The following is a 25,762-nucleotide window of genomic DNA, read 5'->3' on the forward strand; positions in this document are numbered from 1 at the left end:
ATAAATCATATACTCAGAGCTCATTTCAAAAGTCTGGACCACAATGCTTTGAGTGCAAAGAGTATAGCCAAATTGCGTCACATTGCAAGAAAAGAAACATATGCAATTATTCTAAGAAGCCTGGCCATATAATTCTAGAGTGCAATTGACGCCCAAACACGCGTCAAACCAAGCACAAAGCTTATCAAGCGTCTGAAGCTTATGTGAGTCAAGCAGATATCACACCATCTTCTTTGGATCCGAAAGCACTTCAAAAGATGATACAAGATTCAGTTGCAGCTGCTCTCCCCGGGGATATTTCTAGTGCTCCCACTGTTGCCTATCCTGGTAAGAATTTAAATAAGAATTCAAAAGTTTGGCATATAGATTCGGCTGCGTCTAACCATATGACAGGAGATATCCATAATTTACACTCTTTATCAACTCCATCAGAAAATCATATTATTTTCACAGCCAATGGTGATACTTTACCTGCCTCTAAGATTGGAAAATCATCTTGCTTCACTAATGTCCTTTTTGTCCCTAAACTTACTGTTAATCTTATTTCGGTTGGACAATTGGTGGAACAAAATTGCCTTGTTGTTTTCTCACGTGTTGGTTGTGTTGTTCAGAATCTGGAGACAGGGAAGGTGATCGCCAAGGGTCGTAAAGTTGGGAGAATGTTCCAGTTGTCCATGTTTGAAACACTTCACCATGCATGTTATTTGTCTGCCACTAAAGGAGACATCACTAACTCAAATAAATTGTGGTACTTGTGGCATCATCGTCTTGGACATCCACATGCTTAAAAACTTTCTTCCATGTTATAGTATTGTCTTCATTTGAATAAGAAATCATGGGTTTTGTCATCAAAATTGCCCTGTGAAAATTGTGCTAAATCCAAAAGTCATAAACTACCTTTTCCTTGTAGTACTACTTCATATGACTCTACTTTTGATTTGATTCACGGTGATGTATGGGGTCCTGCACCAATTTCATCTAGATTGGGGTATCTATATTTTATCTTGTTTATTGATCATATTTCTCTATATACATGGGTATTATTTTTTAGAAACAAAAGTGAAGTTCCTAAAATCATACAACAATTTGTCATCTATGTTGAGACTCAATTCAATAAACGAATTAAAAAATTTCGATCTGATTCAGGTGGAGAATACATGAAGTCAGAACTCATAGATTTTTTCAAAAAGAGAGGCATTACTTTGCAATACTCTTGTCCATACACACCTGAGCAAAATGGGGTTATAGAAAGAAAAAATAGGCATGTTCTGGAAACCATATTATCTCTTCTCGATACATCAAATGTTCCTAAAATATTTTGGGTTGAAGCCATCCAAACTTCTGTCTATTTAATAAACAGACACACCATTACCATTAACAAAGATGATAGTCCATATTCCATTCTTTTTGGTAAACTCTCTGATTATTCTCATCTAAAAGTTTTTGGTTGTGTGTGTTTTGTCCATTTACCTAGATATGAACGTCATAAATTATCTGGTAAAGTTGTGAGGTGTGTTTTCCTGGGTTATAATGATGTTCAAAAGGGATATCTTTGTTATGATTCTTTTAGATGACAATTGCGAGTTTCCAGACATGTAATTTTCTTTGAGCATCTGTTTGCTTACCTTATTACCTCTTCAACAAAATCAGACTCTGTCTCATTTCTGCACAAGTTTGAGAATCAGCAGGAACAAAATCTCACATCTCCCAATGAAGACCCTAATGGCATTATTGATGATCCTGGTCAATCAGATGCATTCCCTACGGATAATTCAGGTAATAGTACTTTGTCACATAATTCATTGAATACCTCTTTCACTGACTCATCTGACAACAATGATTATTCTGATGGTGAACCTTTACCAAGTGACCAAATAAATTCTTCCATTCCTTCTTTTCATCACTCTGAACGTAAAACATTTGCCCCAGATCGATATGGATACTCTTCTAGTAGATACGGTCGATCGTATGCATTACTTGCTACTTAGAATTCTATTTTTGTTCCAACTACTTACCAACATGCATCAAGTCATGACTGCTGGAAAAAGGCAATGGAAGAGGAACTTTTGACTTTAGAAGAAAATCATACATGAGATTTGATATCTAAACCGGCTGAAACTTATGTTATTGGGAGTAAATGGATTTATTCTATAATTAAGTATGATGGAACATTAGAGAGGTACAAAGCTCGGCTAGTAGCTCAAGGATATAAACAAGAATATGGCTTGGACTATGAGGAGACTTCTGCTCTTGTTGCAAAGATGACGACAATTCGTGTGTTGCTCACTATAGCATCCATCAAACGGTGGAAACTTCATCAAATGGATGTGAAAAATGCATTTTTGCATGGTGAACTACATAAGGTTATATACATGAAGCCTCCTCTAGGGTACAACCAAGCTCAACCGATACGGTTTGTCGTCTTCGAAAATCTCTTTATGGTCTTAAGCAAGCACCACGTGCATGGTTTGAGAAGTTTCGATCTACCATCATAAATGCTGGATTTTCTCTTTCTGATTATTCATTATTCATCTGGCACTCCAATACTGGTATGAAAATTTTACTATTGTATGTGGATGATATGATTATAACCGACAATAATGAGAATGGAATTGTACAGCTCAAGAATCTTCTTAATGCAACTTTCAAAATGAAGGACCTTGGCAAGTTAACATATTTTTTAGGGATAGAGGTTGAATATTTGCAGGATGGTATCATGCTAAGTCAAAAGAAGTATGCAGAGGATCTTGTCACACAAGCATTTCTAAGTGATCAGAAAGTAGCTCACACACCTATGGAGATCAATGTGAAGTACAAAAATGATGATGGTGACCCTCTTACAGAACCAGCATTGTACAGGAGGTTCATTGGTTGTCTAATTTATTTGACAATAACAAGACCTGACATCTCTTATCCAGTTCAAGTCTTGAGCCAATTTGTTACAAATCCTTGCCAGCATCATTTTTCTGCCCTTTTCAGAATCATTCGCTATGTTCGGAGTACAATTAATCGAGGTATTTTCTTTCATTCAACTTCATCTCTAAATCTCGAAGGGTATGCAAATGTAGATTGGGCAGGATGTCCAAACTCTCGAAAGTCTACGACAGGATGGTGTATGTTAATCGGATCATCACTTGTCTCATGGAAGTGCAAGAAGCAGCCAAGAATTTCAAAATCATCAACGGAGGCAGAATATAGATCAATGTCAGCCGCTTGCTCTGAAATTGTGTGGATACGTCGATTGATGGCAGAACTTCATATCTCTCTTGATGGCTCCACTACATTACATGTTGCCAATACTAGTGCAATACAAATAGCAACAAATCCAGTCCACCATGAGAACACAAAGCACATTGAAGTAGACTGTCATTATATTCGAGAACTTGTTGTTGATCAAGTCATTAGTCTTCGACATATCACGTCGCATGATCAATTGGCAGACTTGTTTACAAAAGCGATGACAAGGAGCAGACACCAATTCCTATTATCCAAATTAATGCTTCTTGATAAGTAGCATCAATTTGAGAGGGGATGTTGACCATATCAGATGTGATTCCAAATCATATCTGATATGATTCCAAATATCTAAATATCTTATATGATTCTAAAATATTCGGGACAATATTCTAATTTAACTAAGCACAATCACACCATTGATATTGTGCAAGATATGATATGATATTATGCTAGAATCATGCTTGTACCTTTGTATATAAATAGTGGATAGTTTATCAATTGTAATCAGAAGAAATACATAATAGTTTCATCTCTTTTTGGTCTCTGATTTCTCAATTGTTATCAAGGGGCTCCAAAAGCCTGAAAAAAACACCAATTTCAAGGGGATGCCAAATTTGGCGTATCTGTATCTTTGTGGATGTATGGTGTTGAAGAGGTTCAGCATTCCCTGAGATGTTCAGAAAACTCATTGAGTTAATGTTGTATAATTGTGAAAGGCTTGTGAGGTTTTCATATGTCAATGTTGAATCGTAAATTAGTTGACATCACAGCTCACTTATGTGATGATGAGATATCGTTGATGACCCGAAAACTTGCCTTATCCAACCATTCAAAATATGATTTTTTTTTTTTTTGTTGGTACCTCTTGCTGGCTTATGGGAAAATGGAAAAACACCAAATGACTATGACATTATTAGTTTATTTTTTGGAGAAATGAAGTTTTTTGGCGTTCGTTTGTGGTATAAAGATGAACCTGAGCTTTGCATTAGGATAAGGAGGAGCAGATACGAACATAATAAGGAGACTGGCCAGTTGCTCATGATTAATAGCTTTCCTCATCATTAATATCTTTGCTCGCGCCTATTGTAACCTCTCGGGAGAATCGATGACTCTTCTGTTTGCTAACAAGTAACTTGTCCAAAATCCAATTGCATATGAATTTGCGCCAACAAGAAAATGGTCACTCTAGCATAAGTAGTCCAGAGCAATTACACTACTTTTAGTAGTCAATGTTAGTTGAAATTAGCTAGTAGTATTAAGTTTAAGTGTTTTAAGTAAGTTTTAGTTTTTTTTTCCATCCAGCGTCTGCTATCTGTCATAGGGGCTCCAGTTAATGCAGTTTAAATGCCAGAGACATTAATTAAAACCACTATAATTTTGGACCTATTATTATAAAATTTTAACTGTTTTCAAAATGTCAAACTAATCAAATCTGTATCTTATATTCATCTTTCATAATAGTGCACATATCATCTCGAAATCCTAAATACGCATCTAAAAAGAGCAAAATAATAAATGGAAGAAAAATGACAAAAAAAAGACGGAAAAAGTAAAGGTTGAGAAAAAAGAAAAATAAAGAAATGAAAAAAAATGAAGAAAAAGACATAAATGTTGAGAAACAATTGATCATGAAGAGTTGTATAAAAATATTTGAAGTGTAGAAGGGCAAAGGTGTAGTTGTTCTATATATAAAGAGGGAGAAAGGCTAGTCTCTAAAAACTTTTCTTATAGGAGATATAAAATTTAAGACCACCCACTTTGAGGGACACCCGGTGTAATTACCTGGATTATACCCCAAGGTTATTAAGTTAAGAAGCCAAAAGTCATAGTAAGCAATTAAAATACAAAATAGAGTAGACAAACTAATTTAATTGCCAGACTACAAAGAGATTTCCCATTTTCTCTTTTTTTGTCCCCCCCATAGTAAACAAGATGATCATTTTACAGACTGCACATTAATAAAGCAATTCATACAAGAGAAGTTCCCAAAATCCTATTATTTATTTTTACAGATATATAATAACAAAAATGCTAAGTTAACTGTAGAAATTTTTTGTTTCTTTTTCTCCCCCATATACATTAGCCTTGCAATGACTCCTCTTCATCTGGCAAGACAACAGCTAGTAAAGAGAACTTAACACGAAGAGAAATCTTAGCCTTGTCGACTACAAGCCTAGCGCCGGACACCATCCAATAGCCAGGTTGATCCTGGGGTCCTCTCATCATCTCTGTCGTATCAACAAACTTCAAGAGTCTTCGGGTTTGTGCTGACATTGGAGGTCCATCAGGATAAAGTGCAGAATTTATGTGAACTTCAGATGGTCGTGGCGGTGGCTTTTGAGCGGAGGAAAAATGAGAACTTATAGTTGAGATGATTCCAGATTTTTCGGTGATAACAGGAGAACCATCCCACTCAGGTCTCTTTATGACTGTGGCACCAATGACTTTAGAAAACCGAAGGCGTAAAAAAAGAACATTTCTCAGACCAGATTCTCTAACTTCAAATTGGGCCCCCGTGACAATGGAGAGATCATCAGATTCTATGGGTGCAGTGCATACATGTGAAAAACTTTTCCATTGGACCTTCTCATGATACCTTTGGTCCGAGGAGCTGCTCGCATAGCCATATGATTCATTTTGAAGCTGAAGGCTTTTTGGCAAGGATGAAAGGTGCTGCAAATGGATTGCTAAGCAATTGTTTCTTTTTCCTTCCAAATACAATCGGAGGCCAGTCACTGGCTTATCCAGATCCACCTATTAAAATGGTACAGCCAAGAATTCATTTTTAAAAAAAATAGACACAGACAAATAAAATGTACAGCATTGATTGGCTGTACATTAGGCAACTATCGTTCAAAAAAGTCACAAATGTAAGAAGAAACAAAATGTATTAGACTATCTATCGACACAAATTAATCATGGGAAGTAGACAAAAATATAATTGTCGATCCCATTGTGCTTCCCACCATCCCTCACTCCTCATGCCCCCAAAAAAAGAATTAGAATGGTGTGAAACTATAATAAAGACTACACAGTCGTTTATCAGTATAATGTACAAAATTTGCATACTAGTCCTCAGAACTATCTCCAGAAAGCTGTTCAAAGTTAAGCTAGTGTCAAATTGAAGCATACTGGGGAAGCTTGGCATGCATATAATAAGTCCCCAAAATCTGGATAGCATGAACCAGAATGTGATCACAAAATGCAAACCTGAAATAAGGCAGGCTCCTGGAGACAGAACCATAAACTAGAAATACTTGCATTCTATGATGCAAGGCCACACAAGTAATTTGACCAGTAGTATATTGATTAATCATATCAGCAGCAGAAACACCACTCAGAATGGAACACAAGTCTTCGGGATCACTAGATATTGACAATGAAGGCATTGATAGCAGCGCTCCATTAAAGTTGAGTTTTAATGCAACGAGCTGAATAGAGTCCTATCTCAGCGCCTAACAATCTAAGGATCGAAAAGAACCCAATAGAGTTGGTGCTGTGTGTTAGTAACAGGAAGGATCCTTATATTTTCTAAATTAAGCAGGTAGGAAAAGATACGTTTCATCTTCTCATAGGGTTGCCATTTTGTGACCTAATTGGGGAGCTTGATGCAAAGTAATTTTTGATAACTGTTGAACAATATAAACAACAACATACCCGGTGTAATCCCACAAAGTGGGGTCTAGGAAAGGTTGAGTGTACACAGACCTTATCCCTACCTTAGAGATTGTTTCCGATAGACCCTCGGCTCAAGAAGAAACAGGCAAAACAGTCCAAAAAGAGAATCAATGAAAGTGCAAGCATAACGAAGCATTCTAAACAGTAACTACAACAAAATAATACAATAATCGAAGTACAAGAAATATCATATCGTAACAGAAATCGAAGGACAATAAAACTATAGGAGTAATACTAAGACTACTATGATGGATAGATAGCAAGACAATTCACTACCACCTACCAACCTCCTACCCTAATTTGTGTCCTCCATAACCTCCTCCTATCTAAGGTAATGTCCTCGGTAAACTGAATCAATGTCATGTCCTGTCTAATGTCTTCTCCCCAAAACTTCTTCAGCCCACCTCTACCTCTCCTAAAACCATCCATAGCCAACCTCTTACACCTGTACAGGGTAACAGTGAATCTCCTTTTCACATGCCCACAGTCTCGCTTTCCACATCTTGTCCTCCACCGAAGCCATTCCCATCTTGTCTCGGATATCTCATTTCTAATCCTGTCTCTCCTAGTATGGTCATACATCCATCACAACATACTCATTTCCGCATCTTTCATCTTTAGAATGTGAGAGTTCTTGACTGGCCAACACTCTTATTCTATCCTGCATCACTTATTTCAACTGCTGCTCCAAATGAACTGCTTATTCCACTCTTTATTGATTCTACTAAAGAAGTGATTAGAAGATGGAGTCAAAGAAGGGTGGATTACAAATAACACAAACAGTTAATGATTACATAGCGTAAGGCATCATTGAACTCTCGAGAGTGAAAGAAGTCCATATTTCACATCCAAGGGATCATATTTCTTAATTGTTACATTTTCATTCATACATGACACTCCTTTCTATATACATGAAGTTCAAAAATCAGTCCTTCACCTAGTTACCCAAATCTATAAGAGAATCAACAGATGATGATTGGACTGATTTTGTAGAAATGGAACTGCATTCCATTGGTTTCCTTTTTTCTTTTTGTGCTCTTGACATATCACAGTTCGTTTGTAAAATTTATTTGCTCATACAATACTATAACAAGACCATGAATAACCAAGAACTGAGCAATTTAATGCCTGTTCAAGAAGGTATCTATGTTTATCATTAATTTTTGCAATTCCATGATCCAATCCATAGAGCAATGTTTCAACTGTTGTCCATTTACTATGTTTATCCTCTTCTGTAGTATGCTTTATATCAGCCTTTCTCTAACATAGTTTAGCATTTGCATAATATAGCCTCATATCAAAATATATAAACATATGATTCACTTTGAAAAAAAAAAACAAAGGATTTACTACAAACTCCTTTGAGAGACGGAATAGCTTCCCAGCTGTTTAAGTATCAAATCGAGCATTGTAAGAAACAGTTCAATGAAAGAGTACTTCATGAAACCTGGTAATCTGTAAACATTGTTTTTCTATGATCTGATAAAATCTAACACAGATCAGAAACTGGATTTGACGTAAAACTTTTTAAAACTGAAAATTCATCAAAAAATAATTCATGAAGTTAACATAGCTTCCCAAGTAATAGATGAGTAAAGCTGGAGATTACCAGAGTTGTATTAACATATAACTTGGGGCCCATTAGACTGAACTTCAGAGTTGCACCACTTTGCTGCTTCCTCTCTGGACCAAGAGGAAGTTCACCAAACACTGGTCCCCATTGCCTTGGAAGCTGGAACTCCAAAAACTGATAAAGCTCTTCAATTGGTGGTTTATCTGTATGCCATATACAACGATCAAATGAGTTGTCTAAAAGTTACTTTTGAGTTTAGCATAAGGGTGTGCATCGGTCGGTTCGGTTCGATTTTATGTATTATCGGTTTGGTTTTCGGTTTTTAAATACGCTAAACCAATAACAAACCAATAACATATTCTTTATCGGTTTTTGGACATTAACGGTTCGGTTTTTGGTTTACCCAATAAGAAAATGCTCATAAAATAAATATATGCTTTCTCACTTCTCTAACAATTTGGCACGATACAGTGAGACAAGCAAATCAACTGTAAATGCTTTGATATAGTGAAACAAGAAATATAATGAGAAATTGCATCAACAAGAGTAGATGTAGTACGAAGGTTACAACAACATGTTACAACCAAAACATAATATGGAATTTCTGATGTGAAGTACAAGTACCATGACGTGTGAAGTGTGTAGACCGTAGTGTAGAGTTCTGATATAGTGTTTAGTTATGTTAAATTATTAATATTTAATATTTATTAAGGGTATAGTAGTAACTTACTATTGTCTTAATGGGTTATCGGTTTCCCCAATAACCCAATACTAAAAACCGATACCAAACAGATAACCCAATAATTTTTTTTATAAAACCATTAAAAACTCGTTAACCCAATAACCCAATAGCAATGACCCAATAACATTTTTTTCGGTTCGGTTTATTGGTCGGTTCGGCTTTTGCACACCCCTAGTTTTGCACGAATATCAAAAAGATGGTTCCTGTGCAAAAACACTCAAATCATGATATTTGCCTTTCCTAGAAGGCAAAATATGTGAGGATCTTAAAGCTTATATTCTTAAAACATCTACAGCCATAAGTTCACAAGAGTCATCTTGTTTCTAGTATATCAGGAGTTGTAGATTACTGGATTTATGAATTGTGATAATTTGGAATTCAGTTTCCTCCATAAAGGTCTAGCTAATTAAAGTGTCCAAATATTAACTACACTTTTGGCCAATTCAAGGTTTTGCTGCATTCCTTTAGTTAACTCTAATTTGTATTTATTTAGACAGATCTTTCTATCATTTAAAGCCAAACAAAGATTTAGCTATACACCTAAGAGGCAAGCAGCAAAGTCTTTGGTTAAGATGAATCAGGAAACAGCAGCCCATATTATGCAAAAGATATTCAATACTCACAACGTATGTACAAGTTAATCGCATGGCTCAAAAAACCACTGCCATCAATCCCGCTCAATAATGATGATATTGGAATTAATGACATTGAAATCACGTCTGGTTCAACTGGAACAGTTTGACACCACCTTTTATGTGGGATATTTCTGATACGGCTTCCACCTCTCCTCCCCCAGAGGAATGTAATATCCTGATGTCAAAGAGAATAGGTAAAAGTAGGGATTGGTAAAGGAAATGAGAAGATTATGGACAACCAAATAATGAATATAATATTGACACATGAAGAAACGGAAAGAAACTTGAATATCAAATTGGAAATGGAAGGAAGAAATGAAACATCTACCCAACCAGAGTTTGAAAAGGCACTTTAGGGTTTCACTGATGGCAACAAGGCGAAAATCAGAGCAATCAGAAAACCTAAATAAGAGCTAAAATGAAAGTTATGGTCTCAAAAAGAGCAGTGTCAAACCATAGTAGTTCATTGGATGCTCTTCATATACAAAAGAAAAAGGATGAAATATCAGTTTGACTGACTAATAAGCCTTCCTCAAACTAGGAGCAGACAACCACTTACTCACACTAGAAGCCCAAAAATGTATAAACCATTATTTTATACTACGAGAGAGAGAAGTGACTAATGAGAGATGTGTTTTACCCTTATTGTGTTCCATAGAATTTTCCCTTTAGCTTTAGATCAAAAGAGAAAAAAACAACCCGCGTACCCGCACTGCCCCACATGTTTTTCTCCAAAAATATTTTATATCCGCCCTGCAAAAACTCTAACCCGTACTGCCCCGCACCGCACATTGCCATCCTTAACGTACACTCTACTCTCCCCACACCCTACTTTGTGGGATTATACTGGTATGTTGTTGCCTTTTACTGGATTAACCTGGGGTTATATCCATAACAAGTCACAGTCAAATTTTTATAAAACATCTTCAATCAGAAACTGGCCAAGCAAATACAAACTTTAAGGATGCAGAAATTTTGCTTAATAGTATTCATAAGACTTGTTACCTCTTTGTGAAGATGAACTGTTGATGTAGTGGAATCCATAAAGGGCAACAGTTGTTCACTATTAGCTAGCTGAAAGCAATGAATCCAAAGTGCTTAAGTTAGAATCACAACATGCTTCCGGTTTTATTAATTGCAAGGCTAACACAACTCTGAAATAAAACCTTTTCTTGAAAAGTACCAACAATTTTAAGAAAAATGGTCCATCTGCTATAACTCTAAGAACCTAAAAGCCTGGATAAAAAGAGACAACATTTTAAGTGACAAAATCTATTTAAGAAAAGAAAGCCAAACAGTATAGAAATTTCTGTCGCAGAAAAAGAATACTAATGATTGTAAGTTTCTCAAGTTCATTCTCATTGCAATGGCACCAAGAGCAGAAGGGAAGTTGAGGCCCTTCTGCACAGTCAAGTTTCTTGGAAGAACTTTAAGTTCATTATTTGAGTAATTCCATAGCGTTGAAGTGCAGAAAGATTGTGCGCATCCCAAGTTTTGAAATGAAATGTTTACTGTCCTTCCATTAACAATAAGCAGCATATACTATACACACTCCCAAGTACAAAATTGTCATTCAAATACAGAATTAAATCATATAAAAATGACACTTGTAAGAAAACGATATCAGCTGATAAAGGAATAGTTAGGGATAAACTTTTCACAAAAGTACTTATTCAGTTGGAGGAGAATCGAACTTTTCAGCAGGAAGTAAAGTCGGAAGCAAAATAATATAGGTTGCCAGGATTATATTTATAATCTGAAGACCAAGCAAGGGTTGAATTACTATAAAGATGCAGAACTTTTGTGCTAATTGACAACGGAGGAATTTACATATTTTTTCTTCTCCCAGAGTGTCATTTACTTTTATAAGAATATAGACTATTTACATACCTCTCTGTTATTCGGTAAAAACAGTACCCGCTCTTTTTTTTTCAATCGGTATGGGAGATGTAGTGGTATGGAAGTAGAAATTCTAACTGCATACATTGAAAAAGTATGCACCTAGATAATATGCTCAATCAGAGGAACCTTACCAAATAAGCAACCAAAAACGAGAATTTGGTTGCTGTACAAGCAAAATATAGATGGCTCAAATTTCAATGTGCCCATTAGATACTCAGATAACTTTACGTAAAGAGTCAATCATCACCAGTAAAAAATTTGAAAGAAGCAAAGCAGGTGATCAGGATAAGCAAGTCAAGCCAGCTTTTTTGAGGTTCCCAGAAACAAATATGATCTTCAGATTGCAAGACATAATGCAATTATAACTTATTGTCAAAAGCTAAAGAAAGATACTAATAGGTGTAGAGAAAAACAGACTATTTTAGATTTAACATAAAATGCTAAGGCTGGAGATCAAAATATTGCAAGGAAATGTGATCCAACATTTTGGACCACTGTCTCTGTATGTGTGTGTGCGTGTTTGTTCGTGAGAGTGGACATCAGAAACCATTTTACCCTATATGTGCTTACCAAAGTAGTGCTGGATTGTACATTTGCGTCGCTAAATCTTTCATCTGCCACTTCTTTCAACCTTTTCTGTACATCAGCAGGCTGAAGTGTTGATGAATATTGCTGTTTGACATATACAACATCCTTTCCGCCCATCTTTACACCAACAATAACATGGGTACCATATTTCTCAATAAACCTGGAAATTAAAATTGTTTCCAACTTTTGATGTAAGTCTAAGAATTAATGTTGAGTATGTGACTGAGTAATATGATTTAGCATCAAATTGCAGGCCACAATATATTTTTATTATGTTGATGAAGTAAGGGTGTTTCATTAATAAAGCATCAAGCAGATGCGATGTGTTTAATGTGCAAAACTTAGTTCAAATACATGAGTAGAAACTACACTATGACTAGGGAGCTAATGAAGTCCAAAAATTTATCAGAACTATTAACAGTTACAATGTTGTTCCAGCAAAAAAGAATTACAAAGCAACTAGCTTTGAGGGAATGCATCTTTTGCAGGTCACAATGTCACTCTGGAGGCTCACTATAACGGTAAAATGTAGGCAGTCTCCCACTCCTTGGCCCTTGGCATCTCATCAGTTGATCGACAAGATAATTACTGGTGCGGAAACATTCTTTGCGGGTAGAAAGCTCTGTTATTATAAATACACTGTCATTAGGTGCATAAAGGATCTTACTTCTACTTATCCATGCACAGCTCTAGAATAGGGGAATAACTTCCATGAATACCTTGGGAATTATCAACTTGTTGTATTCAAGAACCTCCCAAGGAACCCAACAAAAATCTCCACAACGAAGATATATAAGATTGGAGGTATTTAAGAAGCTGAGTACCAGAGAATTCAGAAATAAAAGGGTTCCTACATGCTTACGACTTCTTATGAGCAAGCTCTATCTCATTTGTTCATCGATGTGTTACAGTTTTTAAACCAAATAAAAAGAAAGAGGAAAAACAACCATTAAAAAAGTAGGTAGAAAAAACATGAGCAGTGATTTAATGAAAGAGGTTACCTACACCTGGAGGAAATAAAAGAATGAAATGCAAACCACTTCTCACCTTGTCAATGCTACTGGATCCCAAGACGAAGGAATTGCTTGTTTAACATGATCACGCAGTACAACTTGAGCCTTCTCTAATGCAATGTTATAGAGAGTGATGAAGACCCCATCAAAAGCAAGAGCTTTCGTGTAGGAAGCATCTTTTTGCCAACAAGTGGTATATTCAAAAGCAGCATTGAAATGGCCCGTTGGAATCTTACCAGAAAGGGATAGTTCCTGATTAAATCGCTCGGACATCTAGAAGGATAAAGGTAATATGTCTTAGGAAAATTAAAATTGAACTCAAAATAAAAAATTATTAATCATAATTATATCAGCTTTCCAGTAGAAATTTACTCCTCTTCCTCACCTCAGAAAATCCTTCCTTTTTTGTGTTCTTTCAGTAAAAGGATTAAAAAAAGGTAAAGACACCAAGGAAGTGAATGGATACCCTATATTCACAACTTCTTTTGATAAAAATAATAAAAGTATGTAATATGTGGGCAAAGTAAGCACCAGTATACAAGGAGTATACCAAAAGTAGAAAACCTACAAAGTGATAGGTTTTCATGAGAGACACCCAATTATCTATTTAAAAAGGAATACCATGGGTGCATCACAAGGAAATACTACTTGTTAGTTGTACGAAATTCATTTCTACACCCTCAAAAGCTCTCTTATTTCTCTGTCCAAACAGCCCGCGTAAGTACTAGAGGTGCGACATTCCACACCTTGTGTCTTCTCCTTCTTCCTCCATCCAACTGAACAAAAAATCTTTCAGCACCCGGATCACCGAAAAACCCCCGAACCAATTAAGGATTAACAACTATATGCATAGCAAAAAACTAAAAATGATTATTCAAACCTCAATGTACTGATTACAAGGAACAGAAAACCTTCACAAAGCTTAGGTTGCTAAGCGTCCTCTTCTATCTCATGTACTAAATTGTTGTGTTATTGCATATGGAAATCAATGCTTTATAAAACTGCATGGGACACCATGAGCTTTTCCATAATAAGCAACATAATTTGTTGTGCTAATGTAATATGGTACTGATACGAACACGCCTCAGCTCTTTATTTATCTTTATTTACTATAAGGTTCTTAAAAACTGAAAATTTTCATATATCTTTAATTTTTAATAATCTTTTTAAATTACTAAAGTCACTAGGTCTCATGTAATCTATCTATATCTTCTATACTACCTTAAAAGCATGAACTCCCAAACTTGAATGTTGAATTACTATAATACCCCCAATTAAAAATATTCAATTTATTTTATTAATTAATTTTATTATATTGAAAGTAGATACCTTTTCAAATTAAAGGATTGTCACTGTTTCAATGAGTTGTGACGAAGGGTTGTGACTTTTCTAAAGGGTTGTGCCTTTCCTGATGAGTTGTGCCTTTTTTAAAGGGTTGTGACTTCTTCGAAAGGTTGTGACTTTTCGGATAAGGCACAATTAACACCTATTCATACTACTATTTGGTAGCTATAAATAGAGGGGTTTCCTCACACTTTTAAACTACAATTTCTTTAAGTTCTCTACTCTTCTTCTTCTTAAAAAATCTCAAGTGTTATTTGCAAAAAATGATTAAGTTCGAAATTCATCAAAATTCGAGGTACCTCATAAGAAAAAGTTGGTGAAAAAATTGTAACAAATCATTCATCAATTCACACTCGTATTTTTTCTTACCATTTTCATGAGTTAACAGTGACGAGAAGTTGTGGGAGAGACAATAATATTAAACAGATATGAGAAAAGGCATATGATTTGGGTAAGATATTTCTTCTTTCTTTTTTATTTTTTATTTTTTATTCTTTTCCCTCAAACGAAGGAGTTTTTTCCTAATTTTTCTAAAACAATGGGTATCAACGTAGTCCATTGAATTATTAGTTTTGATGTTAAATTCACTATTTCAAAAATATATTTTCACTTTTACTTATAATATGATAACATAGCCATGATAATAATTATTTTTTAATAGATATGTATATATAAAATTAACGGAGAAAGTAAAGTGTTGGTGGCAAGAGATTTAAATCAAATGGAACACTAGAGTGAATTTAGCATGAACATATATTTTCGTCTTCCTTCTTCATTGACTATGTACTGTTCCATATAATTTTTCTTTACATCACAAGATACACTCCTTACTAGCTATATAAAAATAGATAAGAAAATTTTGATTGATCATAAAATGATCTTAAATCAAATTAATGATTCTATAAATAATACTTTAAAGTTTATTCATCTATTAATTTTTATTATTAAAAAATTTAAATATTTTACATCATGATACAACTTCTATAAGATACTAGATACTTTCATTAGACAACAACTATATGATATGTATGCGGCAGAAAAAAGGAGAAGACTACAATTTCACAAAGATAAGGTAGAATTTTAATGAAATGAAATATTTTTCACCATAGGTGATGTTATTCATATATTAAAATTAAATTATTCTATTGAAGTATATGTAACCATCATTCATGATAACAACCAAGTACACTTTTTGGTAAAATTACCTCTCTATGATAGCCTTATTTAAATATTAATTGAGTAATAATATTTTGTAAAAGATATGTTGCATATAAAGATAAAATTGAAATACTTATGGTAATCCTTATTAGTGTCATGCACATATTAAATTTCAAGTATGAATATTTAAGACAAAATTTCTACTTAAATGGTGTACATCATTTATGTTCATAACCTCAAGAGGAAAGGCTGTGGGTGACATTTTTTGAATGGATATTTTTTTTCTATTTTGTTGGTTAGATTTGTTTACAAAATTGAGTGAAGTAAGAAATAATATTATTAAAGGAATGTCACTTTCTCCCATATTTAAACTTTGAATGTATTTTTGAAATGTTTTAATGATATCTGGTCATTTTGATCTCAAAATACAAGTAACTCTATGATAATATGTATTAATAATTTAAAAACAATTGTCCTATGTTTATTCAAAAGGTTGTGACATTTCTGGTAAGGCACAATTAGCACCTATTCATACTACTATTTGTTTGTTATAAATAGAGGAATTTCCTCACTTTTAAACTAAGATTATTTTAAGTTTTCTACTCTTTTTCTTCTTAAAAATTCCTAAGTGTTATTTGTAACAGTTGATTAAGTTCGAAATTCAAAGAAATTTGAAGTACCACATAAGAAAGAGTTGGTGAACAAATTGTAGCAAATCATATAATAATTCACTCGTATTTCTTTCTTACGAATTTCACGAGTTAACAGTGATGAGAAGTTGTGAGAGAGTGTATAATATTAAACAAATATGAACAAAGGCACATGATTTGGGTAAGATATTTCTTCTTTGTTTTTTTCATTTTTAATTCTTGTACCCTCAAACGAAGGAGTTTCTTCCTAATTTTGCTAAAACAATGGGCATCAACGTAGTCCATTGAATTATTAGTATGGATGTTAAATCCACTATTTCAAAAATAGATTTTTCCTATTACTTATAATATGATAATATAGTCATGATAATAATTATTTTTTAAATAGATATGTAAGTAAAAATGAATGGAGAAAGCAAAGTGTTGGTGGCAAGAGATTTCAATCAAATGAAACATTAGAGTAAATATACCATGAACATATATTTTTGTCTTCCTTCTTCATTGACTATGTATTGTGTTATGAATCTTTAGGAAAGGATCGATTCACAAGGCGAAATATAAATCAGCTCGTTAAAGGGAGGCTGAAACCATAGAATTCATTAAAAGAGAACTCTGATCTCTTCATCTCTTCAAAGGGAGACTGAAACCTTAGAGTTCAATGGAAGAGAGAACTCTAATCTCCTTCTTTTTGCTGAATTATGACTTACTGATTTATTCATCAAAAGCCCCTTTAAATAGGAGTCTTATTACATCAATAGGAAGTCTAATTCTTATGAAAGTAGGAGACCTAAATCCTATTCCAAACTAATAACTATAACTTGACCTAATCCTTATGATACTCTGAAACTAAACCTTATTCTAGAGTAATAAATAAAGCAACTAAAAATATAATTAAATACTAAAATTAATGACTTCCGCATCCCTAACATATTGTTCGATATATTTTTTCTTTTTTATATTTATATTGAGTATGAAATTTTATAAGTATGAATTTCCTGTTATTTTGGGATCATTTTAATTTGAGAAAATGTTAAGTCACAAGATACACTCCTTGCTAGCTATATAAAATTTTGTAAAAGATATATTACATATAAAGATAAAATATTAAATTATTTATGGTGATCCTTATTAGTGTCATGCACATACTAAATTTTCAAGTATGAATATTTAAGAGAAAAATTGTACTTAAATGGTGTTCATCATTTATGTGCATAACCTCAAAGAGGAAAGGCTATTGGCGACATTTTTTGTATTGATATGTTTTTTCTATTTTGTTGGTTAGATTTGTTTACAAAATTGAGTGAAGTAAAAAATAATACTACTAAAGAAATGTCACTTTCTCCCCATACTTATACTTTGAATGTATTCTAAAATATTTCAATGATATCTGGTCATTTTGATCTCAAAATACAAGTAACTCTATGAAAATATGTATTAATCGTTAAAAAGCACTTGTCTATGTTCTTTCAATTATAATTACTTACTAAAATCTTTAATTTAGTAGTATTAATTCTATTTTACAATATTGTATACTATATATACGATACACACGTGCCGTGAAACTAGTTCAAGTAAATGTAACAACCCTCATAGTCGTTTTGAGTTTTCTGTGTGTTCTCCATGTTTTAACCCTTCCCCTCGCTTCTGTATATCATTTTGTGACTAGCGGGATAGGTAGCATGGTTTTTGAGGTGATCGGATGAATATTGGATGAGATTTTGAGTTTTGAAGTTTGATAAAAGTCAACATTGTATGTGCGGCTAACGAGGTCGGATTCAAGTTGTGAGTTTTGATAGGACCACAAGGTGATTTTTGACTAAGTTGAGTGGCTTGCATGGATCTCGAGGTGTTGAGGACTGCTTTGAATCTTTGGGTGGATTCTTGAGTTTTGGAAAAGTAAGGTTTGACCATGGTCAACTTTTAGTCAAGATGACTAGGATCGTCATTAGATGATTCTAACAGGTCCAGAACAAAATTTTAGTCCATTTGCAAATTTTATTTGTTTTTGTTGGGTTCCAAATGATTTTCGAGGGTCCATTCGGAGTTTCGGTTGATTTTGGCCTTAGTTGAACTGTTTTCATCTGGTGAAGTTGAGTTCCTTCTTCAGATTTGTGAAGCTCTGGTCCTATTCATGAAGGATGAAAAGGTTGACCTTTGCATTTGCAATGTGAGGATCATAATTGCGAAGAAGGAGAGGGGTCCGGGTTCGGGTTGCGTTTGGGGGTGGGATCAAGTATGTGATAGGTCTAGGTTCAAGTCTGAGTTGCGTTTGCCATTAAGGAATTACACCTGGGAAGATTTTAATTTCAATTTTCAAACTTGGACTTCAAAACTAGATTTTGGAAGATTGTGAGCTCGGTTTTGGACGATTTTAGTGAGGTTTTCTCAAACTTAGACTTCATGCATTTTCGTCAACTCCTAACCATTTATCCACATCTCTCAACATGCGCATATTTTCTCACCCCTTTCAAAATAACTAATGATCATCAAAACAGGGACTTGCCTCAGATTCATTGATTGCCAAATTCCTTAGATTTTCAGCAATCCCTTCTTCCCTTTCTCTCGTTGAGCCCCTTCGTTGCTTATACTCCAAAAGAAATTATCCTATCTCATGGTGAAAGCACTAATCTCCCTCTATTGCAATACAACATTTCCATTTTTATACTACTTTTGCAACTTCCAAATATTCAAATCCATTAATCTATTCAATGTTTAAAGTTTTGATGTAATCTTTTCACCATCAACTTGTAAATTATTAATTTAATATTTTTCTTCCATTATCGTGAAAATAAGTTAAAATAACTTTATTAACTTCCTGGTCAATCACCTTACTATCGTAAAGATGAAATAGAGGGAGTAAACTAGTGAAAAGGTCCAGAGTTGTCACTAAACTTTGTGAAATGGTTCAAATATACCATAGGTAAATAGTTGAGGTCAAATATATTGTATGGTTACATGATCGGTCCAAATATGCCATTATTCACTAATGACAAAAGCTTTTCAACACGTCGCTTTTTCTGAAAGAGAAAGGCTCAAATTTGTCATGTCCAGTTTTTGCCTTTGAATAATGGCATATTTGGTTCAATCTTGTAAGAGTAGGGGTATATTTGGCCCCAATTATATTAACAGATGGCATATTTGGACCATGTCACAAAGTTCAGTGGTATATATGGACCTTTTCCCTGGAAACTATAAATTACTGAGTTTTAAATTGGGAATTCAGCAGGAACAACTCATTGATTCTACAAGTTGACCAAATATATTTTGAAACCAAATCACAATTACATACAAATAACATGAAAATCACAGAAAGAAAGATAAATGTTCATGATTTTTTTCAGATGGAGTTTAATACTAATAAGTGTTAATTTTTGGCAAACTTAAAAGGAGCAGAATTGTTAAGTACATAGTTAAGGAGCAGCTCTACACTCAAACATAAGATATCATTTTGTGTATAATAAGAAAGAAATTGCAAAAAGAGAGAGATACCTTGGAGAAAGAGAGAAGATCAGAACTAAATCTCATGCGTTCGCCTTTATCGCAATTGATAGATTTGGGAACATTTTGAACCAAAATTCCGCCAGGAATAGATATGTCTCGCACCTGATCATCGTCAACAGAGATCAACTGATAATCCTTGCAAAACTTCAACCTCAAATCATCCACTATATCAAACCCTAACCCAATCGCCTTCACTGCTCCTTCCGCAACCTCTCTAAGCCTCATCGCCGTTTCTTTGTTACTACTAGTCGCCATAAATATATTTATATAAATGAAATTTAAAGAAATAAATTAGTTAAACCGCTTAGAACGAAATTAATGGTTTAACAACTGTAAAAGCAATTATCGTTGATGTATTTCGGTGATGAATTTCACTGTACGGCAACCAGAGAAACGGCGGGTATGAAATTTGACTGATTAATATACTAATATGAAGTGTTAATTGATAAGAACAAGAAGAAGAAGAAAAAGTCTTAGGGTTTTTGGGTTTGATTAGGTGAAGAGAAGACAGGGGAGGTGAAGGGAGTTGGGACAATGGCTGACCAGTCAAATGTAGTGTTCTTGGCTGCTGTGATGAGCAAAATAGAGGGAAAAGTATCAACTAACTCTTAAATTAAAAAAAAAAAAGTGGCAACTTTGACAGAGTAAGGTCAAAGTTCCATTTTAAATAATAGTAACTAGTGAGGAAAAAACTAACATAAAAGATTGTAGTATTATAAAATAAAATAAAAATTAATGCAAGAATAAACTACACCAGAAGAAAGAGAGGAAAGGGATAACTATTTTCTTTCATTTTTTTCATCTCTTTGTCAATATATTTGAAGTGGCTTTTTATAAGTCAATTACTTGGTCATTATTATTATTATTATTATTATTATTATTACTATTATTATTATTATTATTATTATCAATTACTTCGTATTAAAATTTAACTAATTTTAGAACAAGAAGTGATGTGTTTTTAATGTATCAACGTATTTTTTGTGACAAAATAATTTCGTATAAAAAACTTAACTAATGTTAGGACAAAAAATGGCTTGTCACTAATGTATCACTATATTTTTTGCGACAAAATTTTTACATATTCAGAATTTAACTAAATTTAGGATTAAAATGATTTGTTGCTGATTGAGAATATCGTTAGTGACAAAATAATGTGTCACGAAAAGCTTTGAATTTGTGGCTACTAGTACACAACAAATGGTGCCAATTTATTTTTTGATGGGAAATTTTAGTGGACAAAATTTGGCTATAAGTTCTTATGTTTCATCACTAAAATTATGTGACTCGTATATTTAAGCACAAAGTATAATTTTTGTCATCAAAAGTGAATAATTTATGATGAATTTTATATTGTAGCTAATAGTTTCGTGGCTATATATCACACTAGGTAAATTACATACTAGGTAAATTATATGTGCTTCGCACGGGATTGAATTATGTTATTAAGCTTATATATGATCATTTGGTAATATTCGTATTTTCGATACATAAACTTCATTGTCAAGAACATTATATCTTAAGGTAAAGCGTTCCTCCAAAATCTTAAAGTGCTATATTTTTTTTAATTTTCATTTTTGTTGCACAAAAATTATGAGACCAAAAGATTTTAAGTATAAGAAAGAAGTCTAAGAAAATCTCCATGGAAATAGTTGGTAGAGGTGTTAATGGTACGGTTCGATCAGTTATTTTTTAAAAATTATGTCGTTCCAATTTTTTGGGTATTTTATAATATATACCAAAATTAGATTTTTTTTAAATCATCCCAATCATACCGGTTTCTCTTCGGTATCAGTACGGTTCAGTTAATTTTTGGGTTTTTTACTTTAAAAATATCATCTCAAAATATACTACTATTAAAATATTTCTTTCACAAATATATTCTTGAAGTAGCACTTTAATTCTTCACCAAGAAGACGAGAATGGAAAATCTTGTTGTCGTATTGTTTGATCTTAAATATTTAGTGGAAGTGTTTGCATAGGTGTTGTTGTATTGTTTGATAGAGTATCTATTACAATATTTTTTACTTTTAAACCTAACTAAGTAAAAACTGATTAAAGAGCAAAGACTCAAAGTCATCTAGTCACTAGCTAGAGGCCTAGGACCTAGGTTATATTTATATTTGAAAAATGTTATAAAATATATTATATTAATTTTAACATAATGTTAATATATAAATATATTTACATACATATAAGGTTATTCGGTTTGGGAATTTTTAATTTTTTTCATAAATTAAAAAGATCATCCCAATTGTTCGGGACGGTTATACACTTAAATAAAAGTCCACGAATTTATTAAAAAAATAACATAAATCGATTCAGTTCGATTCATAACATAAATTTGATATTGTTCTCTATAACTTCCTTGTTGGTATTTTTAACAGAGTTAAACAACAAGTCACCAAATATAGAAAAAAGAAATTGCAATAGTTACATTAATCATTATGACTTGCAATAAAAATTAAACTTCATAAAATAGGAGGAAGAAATCTTTGAGGAATGAAACACACTTCATAAGAAGCTTAATGTATTTGAATTCGACTCCCCTATAGCGAGAAAAAAAAACCTGTAGACATTATCATGTGCCTGCAGTTTAGAAAAACGTGTGGACTAGTAGCCTGTAGTTCCCCTGAATCAGAATTATCATGTGCCTGCAGTTTAGAAAAAGATTCAACAAAGGTAGCAAGGTGAGGTGAGACATCATGTTAGTCTGAGATTGCTTTGGAGACACATAGGGTAATGTGTTTTCATCAAAAACAACATGTCTGGATATGTAAACCCTCCTTGTAGAGGGATGATATAATCTATATCCTTTGTGTAAGCTGTTGTACCCTATGAACACACAAGGGTAAGTCTTTAGACTGAACTTGTTGCTACCCTTGCTTGATATATGGAAAACATCTACACCCAAACACTTTTAGGTTGTTGTAATCAAGTTGTTCCCCATACAACTTAACAAATGGAGTCACCAACTTTAGGACTGAGGAAAACAGTCTATTGATGAGGAATACTGCAGTGACGAAAGCCTCAACTCATAGAAACAAAGATAGGTTAGCATGAAGTAGTAGAGTTAAGTGATTAATAACGTTTCAAAGACCCTTCATCCAATTCTAAGCGTCAATGATCGTTAATCAGTATATAATCCAACTAAATGAGTTGGGGTTGAATCCCATAGGGAGCAGTACATGTTTAAGATTCAATAGTAAAGTGTGAACATGGTTAAATCAGTCATAGGAATAGACATTATCAAATAAAAACATAATTCAAGTCAGGGGTGACACGAATGTCAAATAAAATGGTTTTGGTTTGGAATTATCAGTTACAACAGCAGCAAACAATACGAAATAACAATAATGAGATGGGTTCTTGGGATTTGATTCAATTATAGACTAATATAGACAAATGGGTAATTGCAACTGTTAGGAAATAGTTGTATATCAGTAAATAAGCTAGACTATAGATGAGGTAAACTTTCTCTCGAACAGTTTACCCTGAATCAAGTTGATTTCTCTCGAACATCAACAACCATGCTAAATAAGAACATCATACACTTTAGTCCATTCACTCTCTCGAGCTGAATGTATGGAAAAGGGTTTAGGATTCATTCTCTCGAGCTGAACCCATGACAACCCAATACCCACTGACCATCAATGAATAATCTTAGTTTTAAAACCTCTCTCTCGAGCAAGCCAAAAACACAATGGTAAAATTGCATTTGTAACTACAATTCTTAAATTAAACCACAATTACTGATTGAATTCACTTCTAAACAACATTTAAACTAATAATTAGCAATACCCATAAACTAAATTAGCCCATAATCACATAATCACACCCCAAGATTTGGGGTTTAGTTAGACATCATAAAAAGATAAAAATTGTTACCAAATTGAGTTTCCATCAACTGGGTAAGATTAATTTCGTCCTTACAATGGTCCAAGTTGAAAATCTCAAAGACCCACTTCTAATTTCTCAAAAGTGAAAAACTTCAATTCTTCAAAGATAAGGAGAAAACTAAAGAAAACTTGTCTCAATACTTAGAGTAATTCCAATTCAAAAATGAAAATATGATAATAATTGATAAAAAAAATGATACTAAACTAGATGTTAAAAAGTGTATTTATAGTGGCCAAAGATGTGCTGCGAAGAGTCATTTGGCGAAGTAAGTCGGGTTCGCCGATCCATTCGGCGATCCACGCTTTGGTCAATTCCATCGCCCTTCTGCATTGCCCTTCAGCATCCTCGAGGTCAGTAACTTTGGGCGATCCACACTGCATCGCGGAACCACTCGACGATCCGCCGCCGACTTGGTTCTTTCCTTCAGGGCAAGATTGGTACACTGGAACTTTAAGCGGTCAAGAAGCCGTTCGGCGACTCACCAAATGGACTTGGCGATCACCACACTTACTTTTCTTCATTCTTTCAGCTCGCTTCGTTCCTTTTTGCAAATTAGTGTCCTTGCTTTGTTCCTCAATCCAAATACCTAGAAATCAAGGATTTTACATCAGTTATTGGCACAAAATAAGCATTTGAGGACATTAATCTATACAAATAAAGCCCTAAATGAGTCCAAATCTCGGACTCATCTACACCCCCAACTTAAACTTTTGCTTGTCCTCAAGTAAAACTCAAGTTCAGCAGTTCAAAAAGGATGTCTCAAACAGTGCTACACAAGACTCAATCATGAATGCACACAACAAGACTCAACTTACTTATGCAAGGATCAATTGTGCACTCAAAGGTTCAAGTTGTGACTCACCATTACCAAAGATTCTCAAGTTCACAATACTTGCTTCAAATGCAAGTTCAAGCTCAACAAAGGTGCTCAAATGCCCTCACACAAAGAATGATTCCATATTAACACAATTGTTCAACACTTTATAGTTTCGGAATCACATACAACTCTCACACTAAAAAAGATGAACACATGCATGACTTCACCCATAGGTTTGCCCTTATTTTCCAACCAACACTTGTTTCAGCTCACTCAAGATAAAAAAAAGGTCTTTTTAAGGCTTGTAATGGGGCTGAGTGTAAAGGTATGGTCATTTAGGCTCAGTGGTTGTTATCCTCAAGCATTGTGGTATGAACAACTTTCCTTCACTTCTTATGGACTACCGAACACCCCATTTCCTTTGTAGCTTTCATTACTTTATTTCACAACTTTTTCGTTCTTTTTCTTTTTATTTCTCTTTTTTTCTCTCTTTTTTTTTGTATGGAGGGTTTCCATCTTTCTCAAAACCATGGATCAATTGCACTTCTTGATTTACCTTCTCTTTTCACCACACCCCCAACTTAGACCTTTGCCCTAAGTTGGCTATTTAAACAAACCACACTTCATGAGGATTATGGGTGAAAGGATAAAGAGGGGTTACACTTGTATCAAGTTCCTTCCAAGAAAAGGATAAGACTCAAAGGGTGTTCAAGCAAAGTTCACACTCTCACAAAGTAGGCTACAAAAGAGGTATAATGTCAAATTGTTTCACTCTTCAAGATTTTTGCCTAAGATCATTTCAAAAATGTGCATCACTTAGTAACCCAGATCAATGGAGCAAATTCTAGGTATCATCACACATGGTTCATGATAAGCTCATCTCACAAGGCATTGACACCAATATCAAACAAGACTCCACACTTTCGCTAGTGTGCAACGTTCATCACAAGAGACTCATTCAATAATCGGCTAGTCACAACGAGATGCAAAAGGTTCACATATTGTTTATGCAACTTCATTTGGC

General features: G+C 34.0%; 1 protein-coding gene across 1 annotated transcript; it reads right to left on the reverse strand.

Moving 5' to 3' along the window:
* Nucleotides 1-5,184: 5,184 nt before the first annotated feature.
* LOC125821028 (MACPF domain-containing protein At4g24290-like) lies at nucleotides 5,185-20,549 on the reverse strand. Its single transcript, XM_049500454.1, has 7 exons — nucleotides 20,010-20,549; nucleotides 13,403-13,641; nucleotides 12,338-12,515; nucleotides 10,871-10,939; nucleotides 9,854-10,040; nucleotides 8,525-8,691; nucleotides 5,185-5,991 (listed from the first exon to the last, which is right to left on the reverse strand). Exons 1-7 carry the CDS (start codon nucleotides 20,274-20,276, stop codon nucleotides 5,317-5,319), a joined length of 1,782 nt encoding a protein of 593 aa, XP_049356411.1. The 5' UTR covers nucleotides 20,277-20,549; the 3' UTR covers nucleotides 5,185-5,316.
* Nucleotides 20,550-25,762: the final 5,213 nt, after the last annotated feature.

Source organism: Solanum verrucosum, unplaced genomic scaffold, assembly GCF_900185275.1.
Source record: "Solanum verrucosum unplaced genomic scaffold, falcon-dt-bn FXZP01000050.1, whole genome shotgun sequence".
NCBI lineage: Eukaryota > Viridiplantae > Streptophyta > Magnoliopsida > Solanales > Solanaceae > Solanum > Solanum verrucosum.